Below are 22,219 nucleotides of genomic sequence, written 5' to 3' on the forward strand. Positions count from 1 at the left end.
GTTTTGTTATTAAATTAATTAAATGATATCTACAAAATTTTTAATAGGTAGCGTACAAAATTTAAACAACCGGAAAATAACAACGTGTTCAGTACACACTAGCATAGATTAAAACCGAATTGCAAAACGAAGGTGCGACCGATTGGCCTCAATAAACGATGCAATGCTGAGTGAATTATAACAAACACGTATTGCAAATAAGTAAAAGTAGATTATTTAAGTTAACGATTATAAATTATGGCTTAAACGTAGAAATTATGAACATTAACATTTTCGTATCAGCGCTTTGACGTCGAGAAAATGTTCTTATAGCTATAAATAAGTGTTAATGAACGTAAAGGCTAAATGATTTTACACAGTAAAGTTCAAAGTCTAAATCAAATTTAGATATCGGATTTAATTCAATTATTATTTAGAAAGGCTGGGACGGAAAGCGAAATTGAATTTTCTTAATGTCCACTTATGACATACAGACGATATGACAATATTTTTGGTATCTAAAACGAAAATTATGTTAAATAAATAAACTATTTAAATTGGCATCGATAGAATAATAAAGATCAAATTAATATACATAACAGATAACACTTATTATTCGGTAATTGTAATCATCATTTTGATAAAAATTTTGACACTCAATAAATTTACTATATATATATTTTATGATCTATGTTTCCGTTTTTCTAAAGCACAAACGATTTGTCATATGATTTTATCTTCGACAGCTGTAGGTAAATCAATCATCACAAAATATTATCGTTTTTCTATGTTAATATGCATAATGAATGTCTTGAACAATTTATCTGAACGCTAATAGGATTCTAATTATAAAAGTCAAGACTGCAGGACGTTCGAAATAGTTAAGGGTGTTTTTTTTTTCAAAGGTGGTATAACATTATGCAATCTAATAGTTGCCAAATGTAACATTTGTGTCACGGTGTTATCGGCGATCTAGCGGAGTGGTAGGTAGTGTTAAGTGGGGTTGTGTACACCAGTGCTTCGATCGATCAGTATTTCTTACGGTTGTGGTGGAGAACGCGCGGCTCGTTTGTACGTAAGTCTTTTTACAATAGTGCTTCTTTATTGATTTGTTTTAGCTTAAGCGTTGCGATTGAGCACAGCGAAAGTACCCTTAATTTTAACAATGTTGTTACAATATAAAGAATGTCGTCGTGATAATAAATTTTCACGTGTTCGTTGGTTAGATTATTGAAGATTTAAATGATGTTAAGTGAACATAACATAAGAATGAATAAAAGAATAAATAAGTCAACCGAGAGGGTTTAACGGGATATGCTCATCTGTAGGCAAAAGTTCATTAAGCCATTCCATTAAAAATAATCATTCAATTTACTCACTGGTTGAATAGTAATTATGTTGTAGAGAACACAATGAGGGATAATTGAATTCAACAGTTCTCTAAATAAGCAAAATAGCGTGTGAGTTAAATTAAGCTATTAGGTTCAACGTTAACTGTAAGTAGATTTTGGAAATATTTTATCATTAGAAATAATACTATTTAATTTAAAATTGTTATAAAATTATAGAGCTTTGGCGCATAATAGTATAGTATATATATTTTCTATGGTTTTAATATGAAAGCAATATGATAATTGTTTTATAATAGTAAAGAAAAAGTATTATTAAAATTCATTGATCAAGAGGACTTACGTGCCATACGAACCTAATACTGAGGGTAACTACCCTAATAAGCTCTCATAACTATGAGAGCTTATTCGGTAGTATGACTGAATTATGATATTTCAAATATTTCAGGATCGAATCCTGCTAAGAACTCATATTTTTTTAAAATATTGTATTAAAATTTTAATTATGGAAATTTCAATTCATTAGAAAGTGCTTCCAATCTCATTTTAAGAATATGTTATATAAATATCAAAATAATTAAAAGTAAACCTTTCCAATGTTTGTAATATTAAATTATATTGTAGAATATGTACGGAAAGGAAATATCAAAGGCACTCCGCACGACAATACAAAATATCTATGTACTAGAATTTGTGTAGGTATCACGACTTTCACAATCTGGAAAAGTCTTCATACTTTGACAAAGGTGCATGAGATATAAAATGAATCACTGTATGTTTTTTTTAAACTTATTTATTTTATGTTGTCATTGAGTGACTTTCGTGTACATTACATACGTAATTTTGGGTGCCATATCTAGTGTTCAGAATAGATTCCATTTGTGATATCGACAGAGTTTTAAACGTTTTGTCTTTGAAATCAATAACTCGTATAAAAATAAGTGTTCGATAATATAACATGCGCTCAGTTGACTTCACATTGACATTGGCCTTAATGATGATTCACTGGAAAACGCTACAGAAAAAAAACGCAGACTTTAAAATATTCAAAATATTTTTTTGTGCGCGTTGCTTAAATATAAACCTATTTAAAAAATAATTATTTAATTTGATATGTTCACTTTAGACACAACGATATCCATTTCAATATTATTTAAAACGTTCGCTTTTTTAATACGACGTATAAAGAGAGTGTAATAAAGTATTGAATTACTGAACAATTTAAAAAAATGTCTATTATTTTTTTTATGACAATACGATTACAAAATCCCTGTGAGCCCTTCGCTTTGATTAGAGTCAGGATTTATTTAACATTCTGTTTTTGGAAGCAATTAAATTAAAAGAAAAAAGCAAAGAGGAATAACATTTAGCAAGATATGCTTTAAAAATATACAATATATGACTTGTAAAATATACAAAGAAATATCTTTGAACATGTTTATATAACGAAATAGTGTAATAGTATTTAACTAAGTGTATAATAATATCGATTAAAGGTCGTGATAATTAATGTGCTACCACGCATTACAATAAAAAAATAATTTGAAAACGACACGTAATCAAATAAAAATAGAAAATATGATCTGAGAAATAGCACCTTCATTTTTTGAATTGTATATATCGATTGAAAAATGCAGTCACACGACAAACAATTCGGAGTCAGATGAACAAAAAGTGTATGAGAAACTTCAGTTGAGTCGAATACAAGTTTCGTATAATTTCGCAAAAATGGATTCGCGCTGACACGGCTTACTAAATAAAAGCGCCCGAAAAGCAACATTCACAGGCACTCCTATTTTACAAAAAACTTTTATGTATTTCGGAACTCCAGGTAAAAGTGCACGTGATTTAAATTTTTTTTAAACTGCTATGAAATATTTTACAATTTCTAACTTTTATTTCCGCTACACAGAAACAGACTACGGATCATCTTTATTGAATTGAATTGAATTGAAATTGAATTGATATAAAAAATTTAAAACAATAGTGACGTTTCAAAAATTTCTATCCATCAATAAATTTGTTGAGAAGCAACGAATCGTAGGTTACAAGTAATAATTTAAAATCGTAATTAGTTGCACCCACTTTGTGACGTAACTAGAGACTCGAACGATTTATTCTCAATTGATAACGCCAACACAATACTAGTTACAGCTTCCGCGTTAAGTACCCATTGCTATGATAATATTATCTCATATTATGACATAACTCTTATGTCTATCGTGGGATTACCTGATGCAGTGTAAGACCTTTCCATAACTTAAGGCGAAGCGTGTTTTACGTGAAGCAACTTTTTTTTTCCATAAATGTCATTATTATTTCAGATCTATTCATATATTAAAGCAAGTATTCATAAAAAAACACGAATGAACTTGATGTTTCGTACACAAATAAAAAAATTAAGACCTTTGTATGTCAATACGATAATTCAAATTTGATTTATATCAAAACGCTAATGTTCTCGATGATTTGTCAGTTTTCATCCGCGACGTTGAATGATAGGTGTTGCCATTCATTTACCATTACGGCGTTCTTCGGAAAGTAATGGCGGAAGTCTTTCTTACAAAGATATTAAAGAACAATTGATGTGATGTAAATGGATGTCACGCAAACTTGCCTTACCGTTAAATTATCAGTTTATTTTGTCTCATTTCTCTATTATATTCATAAACGCTAGATATGTGTATATGATTTGGTCTCCGAAGTTTCCCGTCGGAATTCTCACGCGCGTTAGGCCTAACGCTGAGCTATGTTTACCAGTGTGTGAATGTATTTAAGTCATCATTATGGTTGCTTTTACATTTTTTAAAGTGAAATTATAAAAGTTTGACGTATTAATATACCTTTAAAAAAAAATAATAATAATAATAAAATAAAACCATTTCTTTCTAAAGATGGCAATGATAAAAGGTTTTAGGGTAAACTTGTTTTTATGGCATTCAAGATTATGTCATGTGTAAATCATAAAACATACTTCTAGTGTAAATAAAAAGCTGTCACGTTCGACGATCTTAGGGACCAGCACGAGGAAATTCGGTGATAGGTGAGGTGACAAAACCTATTTCGGCTTTATTGTATCATATTATAATACATTTATGTTCCAGGAAGTTTATTTGCGGAAAGTCAAAGCTAGCTAGTTTTATAAGCGCATTAGAAATAAACCAGCAGAGTAACAGCGAACCATGTTAATATTATGTTTAGTAACATGTTGTATTTTGAGCTTATGTTCTATATAAGTAGCAAAGTTTTAACGAGATGGACGACAGCGGAATGTTTTAATTATACCGAAAATAAAACAATAAATAAAAACACTATATAAAATTTCTATAAAACTCGAAAAGTAATTTGAATTTCAGAATATTCTAATAAAGCGCAGCGTATGCTAAACTATTCTCATATAGCTACAAAAAATCAATATGTTCAGGGTAACTGACATGTAAATTTTTACTTTGCACTTGCATCAAACACGACGGGTACACAACACGTCACACCTCTAACGTTAATAACAAGTATGTTGCATAACAGCCGAGACAGTGAAATTTCTCTCCACTACCATATTTTGCAATACAAAACAAAATAATTTTACATAGACATGTATATGGGTATAATTTCTTTACAATACAATGTTATTGTAGGTACATAATAAAATAGAAATGAAATCGTTCGTACATAAGATTGAAATTAGAATCTGTTTGAACAATGGAAACCTTTTTTCATAAAAAAATCTACATCTAGTTTGAAACTTTGTGTTGATAAATAATTCAGAAGGATTTTACGCAGCTCCTTACTTTGAGAACAAAAATTTCAAACAAAGCAAATATCACAGTTCGCTGCCAATAACGAAATAATTTAAGGTGCAATTTCCGTTTCACGAAAAACAAATAGGGACAAAAATGTAATGAGACTAATATGAAAAGCTTATCAATTATTCCATTTTCTATGCATACTATGCATATTCAAGTGCACAGAGATGAATAATTTACGGCAGTGTAGGGTCCCATTGATATCACGTCAGATTGAAAATTTGTATATCCCAGTGTAATCAACGGCCAGATATTAATTCCAACATCAAATATCGCATGCACAGAAGTGAGGTTTTCAATTTAATATGCCTTATTATTGAAAAATACGAGTATAAGTTTAGAACGAAATTATAGATACGGTAGACTTTCTATTTTTTTATATGTCTTAAACTCGTATATATAATAAACATACAAAAATGTGTTACGTAGATTATTAAAATTAAAGTTGTAAAATGACAAATTTAAGAAATAAAACCGGTTGTACTGTATGAGAATCTTTAAGCATCTAAAAGAAAAAGTTCAGAAAAAATATTAAGTATATATATACAAATAAAATAGAATGTTATTAAGAATTAATATTATTTGGAGATACAATTTGGAATGTGAAATATTATTTCGCAATTGTTTTTTAAATCATTCTAAATAAGTAACGTTCAGAAAAAGAACATAAAAAATATGTAATATTCTTTTAGTTTACATTAAAACTATTATTTGGTTAAAAAACTATATAAAAAATATATTACACTCCGCTCGTCCCTTCATTATTTGTAACAAAAATGAAAGGAAACTTTCTAAACGACATCTTGACATAAAATATTATTCATGACATGTTAATGTATAAATTATAACAGTCTAGACAAATATTCAAATTATTAAACAGGCCAGTGAGATCATTTTTATCGACGGTGATCTACATACGACGAGTATATTCATAACACGCGAGAGATTATTTTATATAGAGAATGGTAATTTTTTAATTTCACTTATTATTTTTTATTGCAAAATATTTTATACATAATACTCATCATAAGTGGCGCATTTAATTTCATATAATATTCGAATTAAAGCAATTCAATATCTGCACGTTTTGGGTCAACAATCACGGCCGTGTGAGAATTATACGTATGTTTTAGTTTGAAGTAGTAATGACCGATTAACTAATGATAACAACAATATAATGTACTTTTGTTTATTACTACAATTCATACACATAATTTAACTACACAATTTCCTCTAATCTCATAGGGAAAACAACTGAGATCTTTTGGTAAGATCTATTTTGATCAATTTGAGAATTCCTTCCTTAAATACAAAAAAAATCTAGTGTCTAACCTATTTAACTTGTTAGCTTACAAGCTACCTTGATTAAAATTCAAATTGCTTCTTAGAAAAGCCTTAATCATTATCTTTCTATCAATATTTAAATTCCGGATTATAGATTTTCATTATTTTCTCAAAGGGGAAAATATCGTAATCGGAGCTTTCGTCGTGAGTACTAAAGGATTTAAAAAAAAATAAACGTTCTAGTAATTATCTCTGAATAAACAACTAAACTTACAACGGTTTTCAGAAATACATTAGCTTTTCAAATCTGCAAGTTTTAACGATCCATTTGTAAAAAAGATACGTTTCTTTTTTAATATTAAAAAAAAAATATTTTTATACAAAACTGATATATTTGTGAAAAGCTGGAATCGATGTTTCTGTTTCAGTGACGGAAGAAATTAATTGGTTTCTATGAAGGCAACATTTTTTTTTTAATTTACAATGTATTGCATAAAGCTCCTGATGTATGATATGAGATAATTTAAAGTTGTAGCCGTTGAAATCAATTAATAATGTGTATTAAAAGTTTTGTTTGAATTTTAACGGAAATCGCAAAACTCTTGAGTCGATAATGAATAAACAATGCACTGTGTTCTCTCATAGGTTGATATTAAATTTGAAAAATTTATGAATGTTCGCAAATCAGGAAATAACTCTGTTTCTTTTAAATATTAGTGAAACAGTTTTACTTTAAACACGTGGTAATAACAATTAGGATTATTTTCGATTTGGCATCCCATCTCGCGTGTTGATTGTGTTTTTTTTTTCAAACAGGCCAAGTGATCTTATTCGAAATTCCATATTCAAATGCATGATACCCACATTCTCAAATATCCAAATAACAACGTAATCCAATTCCAATGGGAATTTTATGAACAATACTCCCTCAATATTCTTTTATAAATACATTATAGCCAAAGTGAGTGTCTTTATTTTATATTCAATTTAACACCACAGGTTCCATAACGATGTTTTTATAAAACCACGACATATCAAACGTCAAGTTAATATGATAATTAAGTGAAAATTTGTTTGGTTAACATAAAATTTTTGTCAATTTGCGATATGTCAAGAAGCGACACGTTCAATATTGTATGTCAATTAACCATGCTTTATATCTGTTGTGGAAATTTAAAAAAGTACTACAAAAAATAATTGTAATAATGTACTGAAATTTTAATAGCAATATAATTTTGATATTATATAGAATGTGCTCGGAGCAGAATGTTATTGCAAACTTTCCTGTTCTGCAATGTTTCGTGCATTTGTACGATTTTCGATACAAAGCGAATTTGCATCGGTAGATTAAAAAATATTTTTCTCCGTGATTAAATCGAGAGGATTGATACGAATGCCTATATGAAATAAAATATGCTTTTAAAACACTACTGTATCATTTAAAAATATGAACCTAAGATAATATTATTTATATAAATAAGTTTATTGGATTCAGTATATTGTTAATCTCTATAGTCTACCGCGGTGTTTTGGTCGCTCGGTTCTGTTCAATGTCGGTCAGCTTAGCCGACGGTAAGTGAGGCGAGATTTTACGGACGAATGCGGATGCTTGTGACGCAATACCACTTTTACTTGAACACACGTGATGGTTTATTCGCCTCCTTTTATAAACTTTCATCAGCACTCTTATATCAAAATTGATATCTGATTTAAAAGCCTTACACTAAACACGGTTATTTATTCATGGTTTTAATTTTGCAATGCTCTTTTATTACTGAATTATAAAGGCTTTTAAATATAGCCGGTTATTGATTTAAACCACCAAACGTTTTCGCTTCGTTGTTATGCTGTGGACGGTACATTACAAGTTTTTCTATCTTCGTTTATAGAATTTATACTCCGTTGAATCGAATTGGAACGTGGGAATGTAAGATGTGTACAAGGAATGGGATTTTTTTTTCTGATTTCTTTTGTTACTATCAGTGTTTAGATGTTTAAGGTGAAAAATGTTGATATGTTTTGGTATCTGTATCTTAAATTCAGGGAAATAAAATGATTAAAATTCAAAAATATTTCAATATTGTTAAATTTTATTGAATATATTTCATTTCTGGAACCTCGGATACACCGGTATTGAAAAATTTATATAAAATTCCAACGTTGTTTCAGAAAATGCGGGAACTATTTCTGTGTGCTTTGCTGGGATTAGCAACTGCCAGAGAGAATGACTGGCAGCCAATTGTTCCGGAATCGCCCCTACTCTATACAAGCTTTTCGAAACCGGAAAGAGCTTTAGATCCTGGGTAAATTGTGCTTTGAGAATTCTGAATATACATATGCATATATATTAATAGTAACTTTTGTTCCACAGCCACATGACTAACATAAAAAAGACTATATCTTCCTGTCAATCTCTAATTGCAGTTACGACGACATATAAAAATACTTTGAAATCTGTTCGATAGGTTGCATCAATAACTACATAATATAAAGACACATGCATACACGACCATATCCATATACAATGCAATAATAACTAAAGATTGTATTTATATATAAAAACCTTTGGGTTTTATAACATCAAAGCACAATATAATAACATTGGAAATAGAAACTTGTAATTAATTTAGAAAATAGCTAACATAATTGAACATAACCCCTTGAAGAACTTCTTGCAATTGTAAACAATGTTGTTTATTTAATTCAAATACCTGTATAACGGAACTATAACTTTGATAGTCTTAACAAGCCTCACGTATAGAAACTTAGTGAAGTTCAAAATATACACTTAGAAAGCTCTTCCCAGGAATCATTTAAGAGGATAAAACTTTTCACTGAACCTGCTTTGTTATGCAATGTCTTACTTTTGCTTATGATAGGTTCTGTACAACTCTGTACAACATTCTCTGTTAATATGTTATTACAAGACTGATAATGATTAATTTAAAATCAAAGTTAGAACATCTCTCTTTGAAAATATATATAATGGCCTCTGGATTATAAGGACAGCATTAAAAAGTTTCAATTTTTAGATTTAATCAATTGCTTTTATTTCTTTAAACTTTCATTATTTAAATTCAAAAATGACACTCACATTATAAAAACTACATGTTTATCTAATTATAACGTAATAACGTGGCTAACGCATGAGAAATATTAAATACCGCTTGGGTGAAATCGCTTAAAAACCAGTTCACAATAAACGACGTCAAAAAATGACAAATAATTAATCAGCGTTTAATTAACACGAAATCTCTTACATATTAAAAGAATCTTCCATGGCTTGTATTGACCTTGATTATTTTTATAGTTTGTTAAAGATCGTGAACCGAAGGCCCGTCCTACGACCGACTTATAGCAGCAAGCCTAACCCTTATAGCTCGGCGCCAGCACCGCCAACTGATTCTTGCAGCGTGTATAAAGTTTCCATGAACCAAGAGTTATTCTACCAGTATGTAGAGTATGAGGCAAATCTGCCCGATTTAAAAGAATTTACCTTGTGTATGTGGAGCAAGTTTCATAATCATAGCGAAGATCATCCACTATTCTCATATTCTGGTGAGTAGCAAAAAATTTTCTTCACTTACAAAATGCTATTAATATATTTTGTTTTTATGGGCCACGTTTTTTACTGGATAGCAAGCCGCCGGATTTCCTTTAATCAAAGAAAACTAATTGCCGTTCTTTATTCGACCGATAATCATTTTCAACGTGTTGACCAATTTTGCTTCGGATGCATTAAATCAGAAACTGGTTTGAAACAGCTGTTCCAGTTACCAAATTAAGACGAAACTAGATGAAATATTAAAACGACGGTCATATGTTTAACACCAATTACAAGTCGTTACTAATTAGAACACGCTGTACAAAATTAACAGAATAATAATAATAATATTTGTTTAAGAACCGCCGCGTCTTCATTTCAGTGAAATCTTCTCATCAGAGAATAAATTAAATTATAATGTATATTCTTGTTATTGTTTGTGTGTTTAGCTTATTATTTGAGTCACAGAGTTTTAAGTAGAGTCCGATTTAGAAAACGACATATCTAATTCATTCGAAATAACTTTCACTGTCATATATATTCATTGCACATTACAAATCGTCTACGGACTTGTTTTATACAATTCGGTTAGCTATGTAGAAATGTTTATTTTTTATGAATAAAGAAAAAAAAAATTATAAAATAAAAAGGTTCATAAAAAGTCGATTTGAATAGTAATGTTACCATTTAAATTTTAATTAGAACAGTACATATTACTCTAACCTACATATATTGAGACTGTTACGACAAAATGTAAGACAGTTTTGGGTTGTGTTGCATAAGAGCCAAGTCGTGACGCAGCTATTACTAACCATATAATTCTATAAACCAAATTAATCGGACACACGACGCCTTGGGCTTACCGAAGGCAGTTAAATACATTCAAAATACGTTCAAAATTCAATATTACATAATCGTAATAACACTCGATAGTTAAATGAATCGTAAACAGCGATAGTTTTAATTTAACTTTGTAGAGGCGAAATAAATGTTGAAATCAAATATGAGCTGATTAAATCGGAATTAATTAATTTGATCCTTTGTTTTGTATGTAATATGCGATTTTAATTTACGGAATGCCGACCTGATTTTCAGTGGATGGTGGACGGTCGGTAAATATAGTTGACATTATAATTCATTATTTTTTTAATGTATTAATATTACATAACAAATTTAGATCGTATATATAGTACGGCTATCGAGAATTGGTTACTGTCAAAATATTCTAGTTACTTGTTTATAAATAAATTAAAGATATGCCAAAGTGTTTTAATAAACGTAGTAGGACTTTATATAATATTAATATACCTTTAGAGACTGTAATTATAATTATCTCAAAGTTCTGCGATATTTTGTATTAAGATGGACACTGCTCTATATTAGTACGGATTATCTGTTTTACATATTTAATAGCAATTATGCCATAATAAGGACCTTCGTCTGTATTAATAATTCTCTTCTGGGACATGTTTTAAATAAATCGTGATATTCTCTTATTGCCCTCTTTTAATATCAATTATGAAACTAAATGAAAATTCTACAAACATCCAATTACTATTCTGTTACGTTTCCAGGTACATTTCCCATATTAATTTTGGTTATAATGAACGTAATATAAATGTGTATATATTTTTTAATTATAGTGGGATCTAATCCAAAGGAAATATCGTCCTGGATATCAAATACAAAGGAGGCTAGTTATTTCAGTATGGCGGTGCACGGACAGACGTTCTTTAGGCTAAATTACCCTCTGAAGCTTAACACGTAAGTAGGATTTATTTTATTATTTCCTATATGAGCTTCAATTCATACATTTATAATACCTACATGATACATTCCAAGGATATTTCAGTTGTAATCACGAACAGTTACAATTATATATGGCTGTATGATTTCAAATACACATTGTTAGTGCACTACATAGCACTAACTTCCAACTATGTTGCTTTGCTTCGTTGAGAATTTCCTTTATGTAATTTTGGTATAACGTTACGAAATACGTTGCTGTGTTTTATTTAGGATGGCAATGTTTACGTATATTAAATGATGTTTGTGATTTTTTTATCCATTTGAGACAACAAGCCATGACTTCATTATCCCCTTTTAATTGTCTACTCGGTTATTTGAACACAAAGGTAATGAATGTACATCAATGTTTTTATTGCCCCAAAATTCCGCGAAGCGTAAACTTTGCAAGACATGTTATACTTTAATTAGCAGAAAATTAAGTTCAGATTAATTAATTATTTTTTAATAAACATATAATGTTTTCATAATGGAATCCGCCTTCATCAAATCATATCTTTACCTTTTCGATATAAAGTAATTTAAGTTTTATAATGTTTGATAAAGCGGCCTCTGGATTTTGAGCGCAGAATATTTATCGGTGTAAGTTTAAGGTTATAAGATTATAGGCAAGGAGGATGAAATTGACCTCTGAGGGTAATGAGAAGCCTGACTCGATTACCTCAAGCTCTAAGTACATACTACAATTTCTTAGCTAAATGATGTGAAGTCTAATAGCCAGTGGAGCTTCTACATCATTTTAGCATTGAATCAGTAGGAAGAAAATAACTGTATGGTCCGTTCAAACTATTTAACACTATTTATCCGTCATTATATGATAAAATTTCAGTCGTTCAATAATTTAAACCTCCCATCTTGTGTGGTGATTTTAAGTTATTTGAGATTTTTAACACAAAATAAATAAAATGGATTTAAAATATAACAGCGTTCAATAGTAAATTCAACTTTGAATTACTTATATTGTAAAGTAACTTTCAAACAAGCTAATTTTGTACCACCACCACCACCAGGTGAATTTGTTTCCTTAGAGGGTAATGTTACATTTGATAATAACAGTGTATAAATTTAATTGTATTGGTAATTTTTAAGTATATCATAAATATATTTATTTCATTCTATAACAAAATAAAAATAATAAATCTATGCACACATAATATATAAATTCCTGTTATAAAACACAGAAGTTAGGTTCCTGTTTGTAAAACATTATTTGATAATAGTCAGTCGTACATTTTACACGGACTTTATTCTAAATTATAAATTTTCTGTACAAAATATTTTACAAAGTTTTTGGTTATTTTTGTAAATACTATATGAATTCAAATATTTTTGTTATAACACAGATTATATTTGTCTGCAACATACGAGAACGTTATAGAAATTTATCACTTTTCGTTTCATCTGGGCTTACATATAATTAATGTATTATTTAATATCATAATATTTTTTCCAACGTATAAACCGAAAATTATAAACGAAATATATAGAGAATAAAGCAGAATATCTACACATACGTGTTTATTATTAATATAAAACTCAATCCGAATATGAATTGAAGTAGGGCATATTATAAGCATTCACTTATTTCCACGTATTCCCCACGAGAGACTGATGATGCATTACGTAAAGTAAATTTATTGATATTGCAGAGTGTGACGCATTACAATTTACTACGAACCCACCCAACAACATTACATAAACTACGATATTTGATATTGATTTGTATTGTGAGTCGCAAAGACGAATCATATTCAGATATTTAGATTATTAAGGATAACTGGTTTTACTTCGCTGTAGTCAGCAGGTAAAGAAGATTGCAATTCATTAACAGTTGAATTATATGTCAAGTAGTTTATTTACAAAAGCCGCTTTTGTCAAATATTGATGAGCTTAATGTTATACTAATTATCAAACCATGTTCGTAACTGCGTCAAGTGCTTAAATTAATTTCAAGTATGTGCATATATGTTTGATATTCGTGTAAGCCAGTTGAGACCTATTTCGGAATTGCTTCCGACATGTTTCTAATTAATTAATATTCAAGACCTGTTGTTATGGATAACTAAAGGTAAATCTATAATTAATTAACTTTCAGTCAAGACCTATTAAGTATGAAGTGATGTCATGAACATGTACTTATGATTAACCTATATTTAGTAAATGAATATGATAGAAACTGAGATAGTAAAACCTTACGCGATTTTGTGCGTTAATTTTTATGTAGATATAGAATAGAAATGACATTTCATGTGTTGCCAGTTATTTAACTCTTTTATTAGTTATGTGGAAAAAATATGAAAAATCTACGCTATGATGTTAAAATATTACCAATGTTATTATATCATATACTATTAAAATTCTGATTAAAATATTATTTGTTCTAGAAATAATATTATCTGACTAAAATATATAAACTGATCCCTGGTTCCCTTAAGGTATTATTATCAACTCCTACGGCCATCCTTCTTATAAGTTTGTTTCAAAACTTCTCTTTAATGTCAATACATTATTTGTCGTGAGACGTCTTAAATTATAATAGAAAAATTGTTGCCAAATATGATATGAAGTTAAAAAGTTCTTTTATATTAATATTCTTGGAATAAAATTACGGAACGTTGTTGTCATTTATGTTCTTTATTAGATAGAAATATATTAAATAGTCCCTTTTTTATTATTTATCATTTAGATCTAAATCATGAGTAAATAATTATTACTCTTGTCCTGGCAACACTTACACATTACTTACATATTGCTGGCAACACTTACATATTGCCTTTCTTATTTTAAACTATGGAACACTGTTGCCTTTCATTTACCGTAATTTTTTTTTCTGTGCAATTGAATCATAGAAATAGATTGTGATTTCATGAGCCTAAGTATGAGCAAGCGAATCTAAAAGCTTAATAGTCCAGGAACTACATGTATTATTAAATAGTTAATAAAAAGACGACCTTATCATGTTAAAACTAAGATAATTGATAAATTACACCATGTACATTTCCTTATATGAAATTGTTTTTGAACTAAAATACTTATAATAGAATTGTATTATTTTTAAATAATTTATCTTAACCATGTAACTAAACTAATCAGACATCCTAGTTGTATAGGGTTAGTTTTGTTGAGTTGGATAAGCTATTCAAATAACGTTTGACCAAATGTTTAAAACTTCTCCCTAAGGTATACACCCACTCCATGGCCTTGTGCATGTTTATCCCCAATTATTAAATACGTCTAATTTATAAAGGTACTTTACGAATCTCAAATACGGCACAGATATTATGATAGTTTGAATTTTAGATTCGAAGTACTAAAATTATCAGATTATAATATATTTCGACAATATAATCGTTGAAAAGAATCTTGTTATATTCGGTTTTTGGTTACTTATAACAAAGAACAGGACTGATAAATTTATTATCAATAACTTTAATTCCCTTTAGTATCTTGGGTTTTCTCGCACTCCGTTACTTACCCTCAACTTTTTGACATATAATTCAATAAGAATAAATAAATATATATATATATATATATATATATATATATATCTATATATATATATATATATATAGCCTTATATAATTATAAAAGCGGGACAAACGACATTAATTTTATTTATTAATCCAAACTATTCGGCATTTTATTAAATCATGATAATATTTATGTTTAAAACAAAAATCAACCTCATACAAAATTAATAATAAGCTTTCCTGTTAATAAATTCGTAGTTTCATTGTGAATTAAAAATTTGAAAATAGGATTTTGATTTCGTGTTTCGTTTGTATAAACTGTTAAGGCTGACAGAAATTTAATCAGATATGTTTGTGGAAATTCATTGTGTATTTCTTTTAACTGCGTGTCTATCTGTTTGTATATTTTGAAAGGCTTATTTGTAATTCGAAAGGATTGTATTTCTATTCAAATGTTTTGAATGGAAATTTCACTATAACTATGCCTGTATGAAATAAAAATATATTTTAGTATCTTGTTATTAGAAGTAAATAAAATGTATCACACGTTTTCCAACTATTTTATTTTTCTAATTTCTAAACAATTATAATATTTCAAGTACGCAGATGTTACAAGAAGGAATTATGTTGCAAATGCATGATGTTCCAGAATGCCTTTTTTAAAGATTCCTATAAATTCCTGTAAAGTTGGTTACTTACTTAAAATATTATAAAATGTATATTCAGATTCCACTACTGGCATGAGATAAAATTTTTCAACTACTACCTCAATTAGTCTCCTCACATATAGTGGGTAACATTCATTAGATTTTAATACTGTTTTTACCACAAACATTGTAACTATGAGAGTTTGTTCTTACATTTTATAGATGTTTCTGTTCTATAACTAGGACTGCGTTTCCTCCAGCGATTATCTGTGCTTCATTTCTCAAATCGGAATTTGGGAATCAATTCAATATAACTTCGCATAATACAATTTTGACTCCTAAAATCATTCTGTTGGAAACGCGCCCTAATGTTCTTAATCCTAAAACATTAATATTAGCAAGCATTTTTTTTTATTTATTTTTTTTTTAATATTTTTTTTTCATTTTTTTTTTAATTTTTTATATAAGCATTACTAACTATGATAAAGGTCTTCATGGATGTTATATTTACCATGAATATAAACCAATAGCATGGATACATCAATTTATATCTAGACTATACGCAATTTTATTATTTGTCAACGTCGTCACGAGGATAAAATAAATGTAACTGTCAAATTGAAAACATTTAAAGTTACACGTGATTCGTGAATATCAAGAAAAAAATATTTCACAGTTAAGTTTAGAATGAAACTAATTATAAAAAATAGCGTAAGAAAAAAAAAATAGGAAACCGATTTATAAGGTTAGTTAGAAATAGAGTTATGTTGTGTGTGACTGAACGACTGTTGACAGAGAATATTTGTCGACTATTACAATACTGTTAACTATGTCTTATTATTATAAATATTGGGTTACATATATATATCTACACATGTTCCATTAATAACACAGGCCTAGGACATAATGTTATGTCTATTAGATATGTACGTAATAAATATGTTGTACAAGGTATAATAGCCTTGGGTGGTACTCTTATTAAGAATGTTCAACATATACATACTCTTTTATACTTAACTAACACATGTTCCACTTATTATAACATAAGCAAAATGTCTTTTACGTAGAAGTCACCTCTTTGTCAGATATAGTTGGTTAGCACTTTACATTTATACCTAAAATTAGCTTATACTTACTAATGTTCCACTAATTATAACATGGACTAGTCATTATATGTTAATTCAATCGTTTGTTCGTTAGATGTTTATTATGTTTTCCTTATTTCGTCATATAGCTGTTTCGTATAATATTTTTTTTCATAGCGTGTAAAGAATTACTCGTAATCTAGTTGGTGTTTGGGACATGGTAAGAACCTGTGATTACAGCAGCAACTAATCCTATGCCTTGCGCATGTGTCCGTAATTTGGTTACATGCTATGCATAGATAAGACAAGGACTTAGCAAGTTCAGTATCTGTATTTTCTTGTAAATTACTCTGTAAATATAAACAAAATCAATAATTACTTTTTAATTTTTTGGTCGTTTACTTACATATAATATTTATAAGAACACTGAAGACGGCGTAGCTATTTATGAGGATACGGATTTTTATGACAAATTACAGAAATATTATCTAAAATTAGCATAACTTACAATAAAAGACAGGAAATTCGATCAACCAGTTACGTCTTTGAATACATAATATTTATTTAATACCTTGTTAGTTTGTGTAGCTTTGTTCGTTAATATTTCTACAAAACATGGAAGACACAGGAAACATCAAAGCGCCTTATTCAATAGAGATTGGCTTGAAATTATAATCCTTTTTTTTTACCGTAACTTCATAATTAGTAAACAGTACAAATTAGTCAAATTTAGCGGCACGAACAGGTAGAAGATTAATTTCATAATGAAAGAATAAAAGAAGAATATCTCATTAATATAAACATCAAAACAATTCCGTGGCGATGCCTCGTTTGATATGTATTTTTATTTCAGTTGGTATCACTCTTGCCAGTCATGGAACGGTAAAACAGGAGAATGGCAGGTGTGGGTGAATGCTGAGAGAGTAGGCAGAGGTTTTCATAATCGAGTAAGCATCTTAATAACCGTTTACTTATATAAGTACTTCTTCATTAATTTAAATGTTAAATGTGACTTTTTTTAGCTTGTTGGTCATGTAATCAAAGGAGGCGGAACTAGTATAACTGGACAAGAACAATCTCTTCTGTACAAAAAAGATGGCGCCCAACCTATAATAAGTAAACAAATAAGGGATATATTGAAATATATATTGTTTGAGTTTTTTGTTTAATAATCATTGAACTCGTTTTTGTACAGAACAATCCGGATTCATAGGAGAAGTTACTATGCTTCAATTGTACCACGTCGCTTTGACTGCGGGAAAAGCCCACAGGGATCACAAACATCACCACGTTCATCACTTTAAGCACGACGGAACTCCTTTGGAAAGTACATCTGAGCCAGCCACTGAAGCACCTGAACCTCCAGCGATTCCGATTGGTAACGGTAACTTTTTAATCGGAGGTCAATTGCAAAGGCCCGCTGACCTAAATTTGGCCCAACCTCAACAAATGGTGCCCGCTAAACTGGCCAATGGTCTACAGTTTCAACAAGAGTATGTCAATGGACAACTAGGAAACAGAATAGTTTCAGAGCAACTACTGAACAGTGTGCAATCATTGCAAACAAACCAAATTTATGGAGCTAGTAATAAACAGTCATCGTTCCTCGCCTTACCAATATCAACATCAGTGGGTCAAAGTCAACGAAATCCAACAAGAACCTTTGGGCCAGGAAAGGGTACTACGGTTCTTCTGTCAGGATCTCTCATTAATCCTGCTAATGTTCAATATATCGACGATATAAATAATTCGCATAATCTATACAAAAGGGATTCTAAAAAGCGCGACAAAAGAGATAATCCAGAAAAAGAAGTATCTGATGATTTAAGGAAGGGTAAGTTCTATACCTCATTTCAAGCATAATTAAAATATAACGTTATTAAATTAAATTGTTATCATATAGGAAAAAAAGACAAACGAGGACTCGTTTCTCTGTCAGACGGATCCATAGTCGATGAAGCTCTACTGAGTCCAGATCTTTTTGATACCAAAGAAGACGAAATTCTCTTCCAATTATCACTTCAGAATGGCTTAGCTGGTGTTGTAGGAAATCAACCGGTACAAAACTTACAAAGGATGAATGTAAGAACCATTTTTTATATAAGAATGAAATAACCGAAACATTTTTATGAAAACGCTTATTACTGCCACTTCAAATATCGAATATCATAAAAAGAAAAGTTAGAATGTAATGTTATAAGTAATATAGTATGGACCAAAATCTTTTATTGTAAGAATTGTCCATGTTTTTAAAGGTCGATGAAAGAGAACCCGCAGAAGCAGAAGTTAAAGCAGTAATGGAAGTATGCAGTGGTTGTACTCCAGAACCGTTCAAGAAAGCGCTTATTTTGTCCTGGAGAAATACACCGAAGAAACTTTACAGTGGGGCACATTATTACAAAGGGTTACCAATTTGTCGAGCATTCTAATTTAATAAATGAATAATTAGATTAGGTAAATTGTTAAGACCAATAAGAACGTAATATGCCCACTTATGTTATAAATATATTTTATAACTTAACCTGGGATTGAAGCTGGTTGTTGTGTAAATTTTTTTTAACATATGAATACTAACAATACTTCTAGTTTCCAGTACTTAGACTTAAAAAGGTAAGTGTAAAAGATGTGAGCCATATTAGACAAATATTTTTGTATTCTAAGCAAATAAACATATACACAATAAGAACGACCAGTAAAATTTTAGTTGAACAAAATTTCTAAAGTAAACTGTTTGCAATAAATTCAAAATTCTAATTATAATTCATATTAGTGCACGTCTTAGCGTTTTTCTGACATTTAATTTAACAGCCCCATAAAATCAAAACAACTGATTAGACATTATAAATACCACTTCAAACTTGCCATCACAAATTATTTATTTTAGTAAGTAAGTCAACAGGTTCTGCTATATATGTACTCGTATATGTATATTTTAGTTTTAAGTTTCTAACCAAACTGTTACCATTCTTTTAAATATGTAATAAATAAATGAATATTTTCTTTTCGTTGATTAATAACTGAGAAATTTTACAATTTGCATTTTCAATTATTACGAACCTCAACGGCGCTTTGGAATTTTTAGATGTTTTTTTTTTTCAGGTGACAATTTGCTGAATCATTTCTTTTCTGAATTTTCTATTTATGTTTTTTTTTTCTCGATAACACCTTGAAAAAGTCCCGTATTTTTCCTTTTCTTGAGTCCAATTGAGCACTTATGATAAATTCATGCTCTTCCTTTGTTAGCAAAAAAAGCATTCATCGTGAAATCTATGTTTGGATTACAAACTTTTTTCCATTTTCGCTTAGAAGCATCATAACATAAATAAATAATAGGATAGATTACTGGAAAATGACTTAAGGTGCAAAATACGCGAAAAATCTCGATTTTTTAATCCTTTTTACACGTGTGCCGATTTTAAATTTTAATAGAATTGAGTGTAACCAAGTTGAAAACTAGTTGCATAATCTGTATAAAATTTATAAGTTATTAGTAACTAACTTTATCTAGGTAGAACAAAAAACATAAATTTATATAAGTTAATGAAAAAGTTGCGTTGTAAATAAAGAGATAGAAGGATAGAAAATAGAACAAAAAAAATTATGTACAGATAGTTGGTAGGTACTTACCTTAGAATTAGCGACGGATGCTAGATGTGATAACGATGAATGGGAATGGAAATAGCATTATCATGAAAAATAAACATTCAGTTGATATTAAATTGAAACCAAAATGAAAGTTATTTAAATCAAAACTTTGTACAATACCTTTCAAGAGAACGCAATTTAATCAATACGAGAACTGAAAATAGAATTGAAAGGTGTGTGCAATAATGAAAATTGTATCTCAAAATCGCGTGTAGAAATTCATGATTCACAGATTCTTCATAGGAATAAAAATAGAAATTTATATTTTTATAAATGTTATAAATAAAATTATAAAAAACATACATCGTCCTGCTAGAATTTATATGACTGTAGCGTACTCGCGAATTTCAGCAAATAAAAAAATAGGTTTTATATTAATTAAAATAAATTAAAACGTTTGACCTATTTGAGAAAAATACTTAAGGATTGTATTATTTTAAAACGTGAATGAATGAAGTGTTCATAAAAATTAACATACAGTGATAATGATGGTACTAAAAGTTGTAAGATGATATTTTGATTGAATAAATTAAAAGTAAAATTACTGTAAAATTTGTAAAGACAAAAGCCGATGTACTTTTTTTGAACTTACTTTGCTCTTGTTATGGACATGTTGGTGATGGTAGTCCGAGTCGATCTCAGGTTCGCTGAAGTAATTCTGGTCCTACGAAAAATATTCATGAGTTAGACTTAAGTTTGTTCTATTCTTCATATAGATGTCTTGCTTGTGAAGTTTAGATAGTTTTATTTTTAAATTATGTTAAACTACAAATGAAACTGTATGGAAATATACAGAAACGTTTCTAGTTTTAGGAAGGATCAATTTATTTATAATATTTTATTGCTTATTTTGAATAGGGATGATGATAGTTGAAATACCAACCTGATCCCAGGACGAAGTTGAAGGCATGGCCACGGAGCTTGCCCCGACTGAACCGGGAAAAACTCCTCCGCCCATGTCTGTTGCCTCAAATAGTCGTAGTACAGAGCGATCACGAATATCCCGTAGATGTGCCCTGGTTATAAAAACAATGACCATGTAGCGTAATATACTGGGAAGTCATAACAACAGCCTAACTAAAGAATGTACTCAACATAAAGTTCGTGTTGACGTGTTCTAATTTTGCAAATGACATAAGAATGAAATGCAACATTGTTGCCGAGACAAGCTAAGTGCAGTATAAGTGAGGGTGTCGTAGGTAAACCATTGCATAATAAAATACAGCAAAGTTATTGCATAATTAGGTCTGCTGGAAATAGAACAAAGGACAGTATAACGACTGCTTGCTTGAATTAAAAATATTAAAGTTAAAAATATGAGCTTAACTACTTAGTTATTTAGAAGTAGCGAAGTAAACAGTGCTGAGTCACAAGACTAAAACAATCCTGCAGTACTGATCACGTTTGCGAATCCCATAAAAATTCAATCCCATCCCATCCCATTAAATAAAGTGTTTAAAACCGTCTGAATTAAGATCCCTTATATTGAATATTCTTAAGAAATCACGACATTGAAATTATCAAATACAAAAACGTGTCAGTTTCTCGGGGTTCATAGCGATCTCAAGGAAAATAGAGATATAAATATTTTCAATTGTAGGAATAAC

At 29.5% G+C, this 22,219-nt stretch overlaps 2 protein-coding genes across 23 annotated transcripts in view; one reads left to right on the top strand and one right to left on the bottom strand.

The window, feature by feature from the left end:
* Nucleotides 1-22,219, bottom strand: part of LOC116777265 (coiled-coil domain-containing protein CG32809) — a 132,353-nt gene that overhangs the window by 23,158 nt on the left and 86,976 nt on the right. For all 21 annotated transcript variants that reach the window (XR_009753431.1, XM_061526378.1, XM_061526371.1 and 18 more), the window contains 2 exons: nt 21,496-21,628; nt 21,205-21,276 (listed from right to left, as the gene is read on the bottom strand). Coding sequence is in view for 20 of the 21 variants with exons in the window: in XM_061526378.1 (XP_061382362.1) it covers nt 21,205-21,276; nt 21,496-21,628 (205 nt within the window). In the remaining variant the exon portion in view is untranslated. The remainder of the gene's footprint in view (nt 1-21,204; nt 21,277-21,495; nt 21,629-22,219) is intronic.
* LOC116777269 (uncharacterized) lies at nt 931-20,000 on the top strand. 2 transcript variants are annotated; one of them, XM_032670721.2, is made up of 9 exons: nt 931-1,054; nt 8,585-8,718; nt 9,726-9,973; nt 11,603-11,723; nt 17,821-17,914; nt 17,990-18,083; nt 18,163-18,801; nt 18,871-19,049; nt 19,223-20,000. In XM_032670721.2, the coding sequence occupies exons 2-9, from the start codon at nt 8,588-8,590 to the stop codon at nt 19,394-19,396; spliced, it is 1,680 nt and encodes a 559-aa protein (XP_032526612.1). In that variant the 5' UTR covers nt 931-1,054; nt 8,585-8,587; the 3' UTR covers nt 19,397-20,000. The 2 variants fall into 2 exon arrangements, with proteins under 2 accessions (XP_032526612.1, XP_032526613.1); XM_032670722.2 differs by having other exon boundaries at nt 943-1,050.

The sequence above is a fragment of the Danaus plexippus genome, chromosome Z (assembly GCF_018135715.1).
Source record: "Danaus plexippus chromosome Z, MEX_DaPlex, whole genome shotgun sequence".
Classification (NCBI taxonomy): Eukaryota; Metazoa; Arthropoda; class Insecta; order Lepidoptera; family Nymphalidae; genus Danaus; species Danaus plexippus.